Genomic DNA, 12,510 nt, shown 5'->3' on the forward strand with positions numbered 1-12,510 from the left:
TGAGGGATATGGGGAGTTGAAACAAAGTTTTAATGGGGTAGGGAGTAAAGAGGAAGTTGAGAATGGAAATAGGGAGTTTTTGACAAAATCCCCAAAAAAAAAAACTCATGAATACTAAATCTTAATCCAAATATTGACCGATAGATTTTTTACCAATTAACCAAATAACTTAGATAAAAATTTGTGTGAGATGGTCTAACGGGTCGTATTTGTGAGACAAATATCTTATTTGGGTCATCTATGAAAAAATATTATTTTTTATGTTAAAAGTATTATTTTTTATTGTTAATATAGTTAAGATTGACTCGTCCCAAATATTAGGACCGTGTATAAGGAAACCTACTCAATAACTTATTTCCCCTTACCCCACCAACCCTTCCCTTTTTCGATCGATCACCGCTTACCAAACTTTTAGAGTTTCCCCCTACACTGACGAAACCAAACACAAACGGCGGGCTCTGTTCAAACATGGCGTCTAAGTTGTGGGCGACGAGAGCTGCTTCGTACCTTAGGATCTCTGTTTCCAACAGATGTTTTGCCACCGGTACGTTTATCCATATTTGATTCTTGTTTGTGGGTTTCTGGATCTTTCTTTTCGGTAGTATGAATCTTATTCATGACTTCTTTGATCTGTGATTCTTGGTTTTGAAGATCTGATCTGTCTGACAGGAGTTCATGGCTGGTTTTGTTTTATTTATGAATGCATTTCTTTGTGTGTGTATTCTCTTATTCTCTGTGCATTTTTGGACTACTTACGAAATTTTGTTAACGTTCTTGAGAACGATAAATAATTGCTGTGGAATTTTATCAGTTTGTTTAACATGCCAATGTGTTTTAAAAGTGATCTGTCTTTTACGTGACGAAAAGTAAGCAATTTGCTGTTACCAACTCATCTTTCGAATATTTGAGACATTTATTACACTACTATCACATTTGTGATCAGTTTTGATGTGTTTGGATGTTAAAACCGACTATAGTTGGCCCATTGCAAATGCTAAAACGAACACAGAGTGGTCTGATGTCGAAGTATGTTCGATATTGCTTCATCTTCTTCGGAATCTTCCATGTTCTATATTTGATATTTGTCTAGCTCAATGCGTGTATGTTAGCTTTTCCCAAATAGCCTCAATCTGCAAAGCGTACAAAATCACCGGCTTGACTTGACATTAGTCACAATAACGAAAGTTGGTTGTTCAGGAGTAACAACAATTTCCAATGTAGTCCTTTGTTGTTGGTTACATGGTACGTCAATGGAAACAATTTGACGTAACACTTGAGCTCTTTTGTATAGTAGCAAATACTAGTTTCTACTAAGTAAAATATACGAACTTTCAAACTCAAGTAACTAAGTATGGTAGAATTGGTTTACAAACATGTTTTGTTCATTCATTCATTGTAGCTAATATTGGAAAGATATTAACTTGCCTTGATCTGAATATATCTTATTTGAACTATCATGTTCATGTTCATGAAATTTGACAACGTTTTGTTCATATGATATCTATCATCAAGATCTCTCGTTTGACCTCTGCAGTCATCGAGGATCTAAAGTATTCCGATTCTCATGAATGGGTGAAAGTGGAAGGCAATTCTGCTACCGTAGGCATTACTGATCATGCCCAAGATCACTTGGGTGATGTTGTATATGTCGAACTACCTGATAAGGGTGTTGAAGTGAAGCAAGGTGCTAGTTTTGGTGCAGTTGAAAGCGTCAAAGCAACTAGCGACATCAACTCTCCTATTTCAGGGAAAGTGGTTGAAGTCAACACAGAACTCAGTGGTTCTCCTGGTCTGGTGAGTGCTTCTGCTATAAAATTTTGAATCTGTCCTTTGGTGTTTTCACCAATTCGCAAATGGTGGCCCAACCCTTTCTTCAGTAATTTCTTTCTTTGTCATTTTGTTTCCACCTGTAGTTCTTCCAATACTTCAGCTTGTGAAATGGAAGAATGAATGAGAATGGGACAGTAGAAAAAAGTTCATCAGAAGAAAAAGTCCTGAAAAAAATAAAATAACAGCAAAAATAATAATAACAAAAGAGGAAGGGCTAAGAAGCAAGATGCCCATGTGGAGTTAGTGCTGATCTTATTGTGTTACATTATTGCGTGCTTGTTTGAGTTTGCTTTGAAATCCCCAACATGCCAAAATAACTGATTTATGCATTTGGTTGCTATGGCTCTGGTGAATCATAATTGATACTGCAGCAGAGTTACCTGATCAGAGTGTACCATGAACAACATAACTATGCGATTGATATGTTGTGTTTTTTATTGTCTTTCTTTCTAGTATTGAAGTACATACCTTTGCTGACGTTTATTGCGCCCAGTGATGTTATTTTGAGAATGAGTGATACAATCTACAGACTCAAAAACAATACAACCACTCAATATTTATAACGTCTCAGATTTGAATAATTTATATCCAAATAATTATCAGCTATCAAGTCAAAATTTAACTTGGCACTTCCTAGTCAGTGTCACCCGTTCTTTTCACTCGTTCTTTTCATTTCAGTGTATATATTTGCACTAATTATCTTGTAAAGAGGTTTAGGCAGCTATGATTCTTGGCACAAAAGCTATTTGAATAGATGAATTTGGCAATGCTTAAAGGTTACTTATTCAGGTCGAGTGACAATGCTAAAAGACTCCTTTTTGTTATATGATTTTGTGGTGCAGAATTTTGAGTGTATACTTGATGAGTTGCTCTCTTTAGAAAACAAAATGTTACCATTGGCACAAACTTCAGTGCCGTGCTTGTCCCCATTATTATTCTCACCAACTGTGTTCATGAATTCTGCATTAAGATAAATGCTAGCCCGTATGAGAAAGGATGGATCATAAAGGTCGAGATAAGTGAAGCCGATGAAGTGAACAACCTAATGGGCCATGATCATTACACCAAGTTTTGTGAAGAAGAAGAAGCCAAACACTGATGGACAAGTCCTGTAATTCTTTGGAAAAATCTTTTCTTTTTTCAAAAAATAGCACTGAAGAGCTCAAGGTTGAAGAAGTTTCGGGAAGCTCCGTTTTCTTTTTCATTTTTAGCAAAAGACAGGTTGAAGTTCTCTGTGACATTTTTGTTGAGCTTAAGAATAAAAGTTCTCACTCCAGAACCTGATTCTTTATGGATATTTGACTAAATCAAGGTATGTGTGTGATCTCTTAGATATCGAGTACATAATTTTAATATGTCAAAGACAATGGGAGCTTTTTAAAATCATCTTTCAAATCGTGTTTTCAAAGTCAACATTGGAGTTTCATCTGGATGTACAATCTTAACAGTTAACTTGGATTTCCTTAACATGGAGAATTAGAAATAGAGACGGGGATGGGAAATTGATTCCCGAAATTTTGAGTTTGAGGATTTCCCGAACCCGAAAATGCGGGGATCGGGGCGGGTACGAGGATGGGGATGGAATTCGGGGACGGGGATGGCAAAACCTGCCCTCGCCCCGTACCATTGTCATCTATATTTAAAGCACATGAAAATCAACTTTGACCTTACTTTTATTTATTTTTAATAAATAAATTGAAAAACTAATGATATTTTATGATATAATCATTAAAACTTTGAAGCACATTAAAACTTTGAAAGATATTTATTTCTGGTTCTACCTTCCATATTAGAACAAAACTTTGAATTCGATCGGAAATCAAAACTCCAGTTCTATAATTGTGGTTATCCTTATCTTTTGTCCCGTGAAAATGAGGCCATGAAAGTTTAATTAGTTCAAACTAGGTAACGAAGAGGGAAAATAAGAAGTGTTGGTATATGTTCAACTAAGAACGATATCATTAGACCATGTAAGTACCTCACATATTTACGAAAACTAACATCATATATTGTCGAATGACTAAAATTAAGTCGGAGAAACACCACATAGAAAAATCCAAAAACAATGTTTAGAAAATATATAAAACATGTGAATGCCATAAGAATCAAGCATGAAGTAGGGCATTGTCCCCACAGAATTTAGATGGTCTAGATTTAGCCACATTTGTGATTTTAAAAAAATAGTGGATCTCTTGTACTTGTGGTTAAATCTGGACCTTAGATCTACACATGGAGGCACTGCCCCGAAGGGCGAAACTTTCCGAGACTGGGAGTGTTTACCTTTGCTCGTGTGATACGCGCTGTGTGTGATGACTTTCACGAGAGATGTCGTCTCGATGTGGGATTCTTGAGTCATTACATTTGTATATAATATATATATCCGCACGCATAGTAACTGAAGTCCAACGGCCTCGATTCATTTGGTGTTACCAGGAGGTCCATGTCTGAGACCGTTGGATTCCACATAAAAACGCCCAACCCAAGTAAAATAATTCCAATTTCCTAAAAATTTATGACCTACTAAGCTAAAAAAATGAATTAAATAACATAAAAGCCAAAAAGTAATTAAAAAATATGAGGATATTTTTGTAAACTCGCAATAATATATATATATATATATATATATATATATATATATATCTATATATATATATATATCAAATAAAATAAAATTTAAATTGAACAAAAAATGGAAACCAAGAAGAATAATGATAAAATCTGAATTTAGACAATCAAATCAAATTATCAAAATAAATTAATATATAATCATAACTATGTATTAAAAGATGATATCAAATTTGATGAAAATTATGAATAATTAATAAACCAAGTCATGTGAAATTCATTGCAACACAATCTTAACAAACGAAATTATGCTAATGACATCAGCAAATAATTGGAAAAGACTATCAAGATCATCATTAATGATAAAAAAAAAAAGAAAACAAACCACGAAGATATAACCGTAATTTCATAATTCAAGTGTCACTTTATAAAGAAAAAATTTAGAAATATAAATATAGATATAATATAAACATTTGGTTATTGCATTTTCACATATGTATTTTTTAGGATCGAGTGCTTACCGTTTTATCAAGCAAGGACAATTATTGCATCCAAGAATCTCCCTCCCAATAATTGCACTCCTTCCAATCGAACTCGTGACCTTGGCTCTGATACCAATTGTAGGACCGAGTGATTACCGCTTTACCAAAAGCTATATCTAGTGGCAATGGTGCAACTCAAATCTTTTAAACCGCACAACAGCTCAAACATCACGGTTCGATCGCTCTTCTAAGCAAGAACAATTATTGCATTCAAAATTTTTTTTTTTTGCCAAATGCACATATTTTCTACAAGTTAACGTGTATAAGATAATTATTAACTAAACTTATTTAAAATAACTCATTCTCTCACGTCATATAAATTGTTTTATAATTTATGACTGGATCGATTAGGGGATCATCATTGATTACAATAGCTCTGTTCTTGAAATATCAAACACCGATGAATTAAATTGAGTTTGATATTCAAACCAAACAAATGATAGTCAAAATATTGTTTCATAGAAACCGATTAAATATTTTTGTAAAGTATTTAAAATATATGAAAATTGAATGAGTAAAAATATTTTGATTGAAGCATTTTATCAAACACTTGGTATGCAATATTTTGGTATTTGAAAAACACACAAAATGCTTCAACAATACATCTTTAAAAGCAATGGAAATGATAAGTAAATCCAATAAATAAATAGACACGAATTTGATTATGGATGTTCGGAGATTAACAACTCATATGTCACCCCTTCTTCCCCTCGGGAATAATCCACTAAAAGACTTTGATTTATACAACTCCTTGTACAAACTCGTTTCAAATTAAGAGTTATCTACTACCTAATTAAAACTCTTAGCACATTTTTGATTGTAGACCGCAACCTCACAATCTGCAAAATATTTAACGTCTATTATGCCAAGACTATAAACACAATTTTTAATGTCTTTGTGAGAAAACTCACTAAACTAAACTTTGAGCTCTCTTGTATATGTGTGAGTGATTCTGTGTGAGAAATTTATCATTTACAATGTACATCTCAAATGTATCCTCACACAAGGGCTTGTGATATCAACTAGCAGATTTTTTCATGCTAACTGCTCATGCTTTGAATCTCCTTCAAAATCTCTTGTTTGATCTTCAAGATGTTGTATTTATAGGTCCCAACAATGATATATACGTTAGACATAAGAATATAACCGTTTCGAAAGTTTCTGTACTATTTCTGAAATTGCAACGGTCAAATTCGTCTCGTTGGACATTTTCCCGAGCTTCAAATGGTCGTTCAGCTGTTAGTTAGTGGTTGAAACTGGTAAGCGGTTGAAACTGGATTGATCAATAGCTTAATCTGGTGTGCTGAAATCAGCATTGCTCATTTCAGTTTATGCCGAACTAGTAGTTTCATCGTCATTTATCACCATCTTAAGCTTTGATTCAGACTTTGAATTCTGTAGATGATTTGTAGACCATTTTCTTATCATTCCAACACATACTTAATCGCTTCATTCCAATCATCGAGCTGAGATTCAACTGATTGTTGTTTTTGTGTAATCAGTTTGGTCATTCAGCGAATGATTTGGCCTAGATAACATACGATTTTGCCCAACTGACGTGAAACACGACTTGTTTCAAATTGAATTTTCTGGTCGGTCAAGTTAGCGAATTGTTATTTGAATTATCAAGCTGAGAGATATCATCAAAACACTAAAACATGCCAGAAATTCAATTTGGCTAAACTCAGTTTCAGTTTCCTTCTTGTGTTAATAACTTCACACTTGAGTAAATATCTTACAAACACAATAACAAGTTTTGTTAATATCAAAATCAGGATTACGAACACATGAAATGTTCCAACAATTTATATATGATCTTATTGTAAAAATAAGTTCTTAAAGTGTTTGGATAAAATAAGATAATGAAGCTTAAATTTGTTGATATGTTTGGTATTATAAGATTTTTTTTAATGATAATTACCAAAACAGCATGATATTATAAAATCGATACACATAATTATTTTAAACATGTACATGTAATATATAGTTTTATATTTTGACTGGTGTAATAATTGTTATTAATATAATAATATTCAATAATAAAAATTATAGTAATTATAATAATTATTGTAATAACTACTCGATCATGTCACGAAAATGATACAAAAATCTTCTCGGATTACTAAATTTTTATGGCACTTGGAAGTTTTCATATTTTTTTGTTTTGGATTTGATCCATTCCTTCGATTCATTCTAGAGTATCTCAAATTCCACAATGCTAAAAAAAATTTTGTTTTTCTACTGAGAAATCACATGTGGGTTTTCCGTCGACAAATTTGAACCATTAACTATTGACGGCTTATACTTAACTTTGAATTTTTGAATGCTTCTGCAGATTTGAATTTCAAAATTGTATCTTCCTAATGACATACATAAGAAAATACAAATTGATATAAAACTAATCAGTGTTTATATTTTTATATCCAAAAATCCTTCTCAATTTCAATTATAACAAAATATATGAATCTATGTAAACCCCAAAACATAAATTATAGATATCTATTAGTTAGATATGTTGTCGATAGGGAATTATCAGAAAAAAATTCTACTTCTTTTTTGCATTGAATATAGATTTTCGTTTGATAAAAGGCTGACCGGGGCTGCCCGAATAGAAGGTACTAAAATAAAAGAGAAGTCGGATATTATAGCCATCCGCATACGTGTTTCATAAATGCAACCTTTCTTATACACTTCAAATGGTATTCTACTCAAAAATCATTAAAGTACAAATATCTCTCTTCTCCGCGAATCATTTTTTGAACACCGAAATTCATCGGTTAAGTGTTCAATGAAAGATTCTATATTGTTTTCCGATTTTTGTGTCTTTATCTCCCAAATACCGAATCTTTTTATTTTTTATCTACACAAAACCCTATAAACCTTAATAGGTATAAGTGCCAAAATTCTGTTTTTAGTACTGTTTTATTTATTCCTTTCATTTGGATATGTTACAACTTTCAATTGAAGTTTTGAGTAAAAAAATTCTCTTTACTCTTCCGTTTATACCTAATTCATACATTTCATTACCAATATGTAGTTGGGTAAAATTTCATGTGATTTAGTAAACATAATATAATTTTTTTAATGAAAGTTGTGAATTTTTTTATATTAATTATATTTATGAATGTATACGTGTAAAATTAATAATCATAAATTTTATTGATATTTTTTATAGATATTTATTTATGAAATAAAATGCAATTTTGGGCAAATTAGAAATTGAGGGGAGGATTTTGTTGGGCTCATGTGAGTCTGGCTTGCGTGTATTGGGCTTTGGAAATCAAATGGGAAGGATACTAACTGGCCCACAAAACTGATCTGTGTGTGTAACTATGTATGCACGTATTTACGTAAATTATGAATAAAACAATAATATTAACAATAAATTATTACAACTAATATCTTCATTAATTTATAACAAATAAATTACCAAAAACATATCAAACAAATATAATCTACAAAAAATATTTTTACATAAAAAAAATATACAACTATAAAAAAAATAATAATATATAATGATCACGATTTTAAACATAATAAATGAAATCATTTCAATCTTATTATAGTTCATATTTAATACAACATAATGACAATTAACGTTACCATAATAAAAATTGAGAGAATAATTGTTACATGAAATTATGATATAAAAAAAACCCTACCACAAAATGGTATAATGAGTTTTCTAATTGCAAATCATATATTTATTTCACATTTAATAAGTTCAATTTAATTAATCAACTATTATTGGACCACTCATACCATAAAGTGGATACACAATTATATATGAGATCTACAAGAAAATTATGCATAACTAAAAACTTATAATGCTCATATCTGATCTTGAATGTTGTCTTCATATGCTCATCTCTAATTCGTATCTGATGATATCCTGACCTCAAATCAATCTTTGAATATACTGGTTCCCTGTAACTGATCAAACAAATCATCAATACGATGGAGAGAATATTTATTCTTAATCGTTAATAGAAAAATAATAATTATTTTTTGTAACAAAATAAAAATGAATTATAAAATGTTAGGATGTAGAATATTAAATGATTGGGAAGTTAACTAAAACGTCAAGCAATTAAGGAAGTTTTCAAATTCCAACTCTATAGTCATATTGTCATTAATATAGTTGAATTTTTCCTAAAAAAATCTAAGTAGACTAAATCAAGAATTCGAATATATATAGGTTTAATTTCAAGGCTACGTACGAATCAACTTCTTTCTACGTACGAGTACCATCAAATTTAATGGGTTCCTCCAAAATTCCAAGTTTGAACATTAAAAACAATAACCCACAAGTTAATTAATAATTAATAGATTTTTATATATTTTTTCATAAGCTAGTTCGAGATGAAAATCTGTCTCACAAAATTGATTTGTGAGACTATCTCATAGAAGTTTTTATGCTTTTCTTTCAGAAAACAATTTATAACTAAAAGAGGGTTATTTTAGTATATTATTTCAAAAAGATTTAATGGGTTCCTCCAAAATTCCAAGTTTGAACATTTAAAAAAATAACCCACAAGTTAATTCATAATTAATAGATTTTTATATATTTTTCATAAATTAGTTCGAATTGGAAATATGTCTTACAAAATTGATATGTGAGACGATCTTATCGAAGTTTTTGTTTTTTTCTTTCAGAAAACAATTTATAACTAAAAGAGGGTTATTTAGTATATTATTTCAAAAAGATAAAATTTTACAAATTTAAAATTGTTATAAATAAATTTAGTTTTTTTATTATTATTATTTAGAGAATCGACTATTCTAATTAGTCGTAGTACCTTACTCTTGAGCAGCCCAGCTTAAGATTTGTTATTATAATTAGTACTTTCCTTGCCTAGTAAAACACTTCATACGCGATCGGAATATAGATTAGTGCTCAAAATATATGTACGCATATAATATATTAGGGCGATACAAAACATTATTTCTTCCATTGTATTTGGTGATGGAAAAATAGGGACGCTTAGCTCGACTTGGTAAAAAATACATTTGAGATTGTTCGTTAAGATTATCGAGACGAGCTCGATTTCAATTTCAAGCTTGATAATTTTATCAAGCCGAGCTCGATCTTAAGGATATTCGACTCGTTTATGTCGAGCTTGATTAGTTTATAGGGCCTTGAGTACACAAGCAACTTGCATTTTCTCATATTGAAATCTGAGTGTTAGTGAAATGATTGAAATACTATAAACGATGAGTCGTATCTTAAATTCTCGTATCTTAGTTGACCATTTGACTAAAAATGCTCGACGAGCTCGGAAATGATATTGTTTAACGTGCTCGTTAAATACGTTAAATGAGATATTAACGAGCCATCTCGAGCCTATAGATATTTTAAACGAGTCGAGCTCAAACCTGATATTGTTCGTCTTGATTCGACTAGACTCCTTTACTTCCCTAATGGAAAAAATGCTAGTAATTTTTTTTTTATATTGCTTTTTAGACTTATGTGACAAATGATAACTCAATATTATTTTCTTAATTGTTCTAGTACATGAGATGAACCTGCATATTCTATTTGTTTGGCTGAATTCATTCAATTTCATCACCGGCAGACTCTAATTTTGAATCGTACCATTATCAGTGCTAGCAACTTTGCTCACGCGGTGCTTGTGTACAATTTTTTTTATAATTATCGAGGGACTAAAGTACTATTTCATTAAAAATAAAAACAAAAACAAAAATGTAATATTGATATAATATGATGACAAAATTGAAAGAACAAAAAACAGACCAAAACATCATTTTTGTCTCTATTACCGAGATTCTCTGTAACGATAATAGATTACCTAAAATATACAAAATGTTACTTTTATTTTTTGGGTACGACGAAATAAGGTCATTATTATTTGAAAATGGCTGGCCGGCTCAATAATTGTGTGCATTGTATATATTATCAATTGCTCAGAATAGATTGAATTCATTCTATACGAGTTAACAAATGGTTTTGAATTATTCAGGGTAATTCAAAAAATAGGATACATTTTCTATATATATATATATATATATATATATATATAAAATTTAATTAGCGGCCCTATTGATTTTTGAGAATCAAATGTCGGGCAACCTATTTATTAGGTTCAGTAAATTATTGATTTCTACTTTTGTCAAACCTATGATTTCGAGTTCATATTTGATCGTTACACGTATCTTCCCATATTCCACACGATGTGAAATTTTTTAATAGAAATATGTACAAATTTGTGTGAGACGGTCTCACCGGTCGTATTTTGTGAGACAAATCTCTTATTTGAGTTATCAACATGGGCGTAGCCAAGATTTTAAAATAGAGTGGGCTAGACATTGAAAATATAAATATTATTTAATGTATTTTTAAATTTTTTTTGTTATATTTTGTATAATATGAACTAGATAAATTTTAAAAATCATCTTAAAAATTTAATATATCAAGATACATGATAAATATCATTTATAATAATGAATTTTTAAAATAAATTCAATGTAAAGTAAGTAAAAAAATTAAGACAAAAATTTGTGTGAGACGGTCTCACGGGTCGTATTTGTGAGAAGGATCACTTATTTGAGTCATCTATGAAAAAATATTACTTTTTATGCTAAGAGTATTACTTTTTATTGTGAATATCGGTGGGATTGACTCGTCTCATAGATAAAGAATAACATAAATATATTTATGTAAATATATATTTATAATCAGAATAACACAAATATATATATATAAAATGTAGAATTAAAATGAGTAAATATATAAATTAAGATAACAACATAGATACAGAATAGGGAAAGTTGGTGAAAAATCTCCAATCAAAACATTTCTTTGGGTTCACTCTCTATCCACAAAATTGTGGTACTATGTCATACAAAATGTGGTACACTTCATGTGGAAATGTGGTACTAAAAAAATACCCAGGGACTGAACACAAAAAAAATCGACGGTTGGAGACTGAAGGCCGATTTCCCGTACAGAATAAGCTCAAATGCTATATTATTTAAAACTTATAGAATCCATGTATAAAAATTTTACTCAGTGACTAAAATTTCTAAAATATATAACTATATATATACATTAATCCCGAGACTAGGCTGGGCTAAAGCCCACCCTAGCCCCTAAGGAAGCTACGCCCCTGGTTATCAATGCAAAATATTAATTTTTATGTTAAGAGTATTACTTTTTATTGTGTATATCGGTAAGATTGACCCGTCTCACAGATAAAGATTCGTGAGACCGTCTTATAAGAAACATACTTATAGAAATATAGACATCTTTATTGATTAAGTAAATTTATAAACGTCAAAATAAAACAATTCATATTTTTTTTTTTGAAATACACTGATTGATTAGAGAGTATTTGTAAAAGATTATACGTTTAGAAAAGTTATTAAATTTGTAGAAAGCCAAGTCGATTTTTTTTTTTATAAAAGAAATAGAGTTTTGGTAAATAAGTGATTACATTTTTAATAAAGGTAAAAACTTGTGCGAGACGGTTTCACGGGTCGTATTTGTGAGACGGATATTTTATTTGGGTCACCCATGAAAAAGTATTACTTTTTATGCTAAGAGTATTACTTT

The 12,510-nt window shown here is 30.6% G+C and overlaps 1 protein-coding gene across 1 annotated transcript; it reads left to right on the top strand.

Annotated features, from left to right (window-relative positions):
- Window positions 1–352: 352 nt before the first annotated feature.
- Window positions 353–3,161, top strand: LOC140827050 (glycine cleavage system H protein 2, mitochondrial-like). The gene is made up of 3 exons (XM_073189636.1): window positions 353–544; window positions 1,535–1,794; window positions 2,801–3,161. Exons 1-3 carry the CDS (start codon window positions 469–471, stop codon window positions 2,927–2,929), a joined length of 465 nt encoding a protein of 154 aa, XP_073045737.1. The 5' UTR covers window positions 353–468; the 3' UTR covers window positions 2,930–3,161.
- Window positions 3,162–12,510: the final 9,349 nt, after the last annotated feature.

The sequence above is a fragment of the Primulina eburnea genome, chromosome 3 (assembly GCF_022965805.1).
Source record: "Primulina eburnea isolate SZY01 chromosome 3, ASM2296580v1, whole genome shotgun sequence".
In the NCBI taxonomy this organism is placed as follows: Eukaryota; Viridiplantae; Streptophyta; class Magnoliopsida; order Lamiales; family Gesneriaceae; genus Primulina; species Primulina eburnea.

Excerpts from the sequence above, each read along its gene's own strand:
- LOC140827050 (XM_073189636.1), top strand. The coding sequence starts at position 469 with ATGGCGTCTAAGTTGTGGGCGACGAGAGCTGCTTCGTACCTTAGGATC. Across the intron at positions 545-1,534 it reads CAACAGATGTTTTGCCACCG|TCATCGAGGATCTAAAGTAT; the intron begins GTACGTTTATCC and ends TGACCTCTGCAG. Across the intron at positions 1,795-2,800 it reads TCAGTGGTTCTCCTGGTCTG|ATAAATGCTAGCCCGTATGA; the intron begins GTGAGTGCTTCT and ends TTCTGCATTAAG.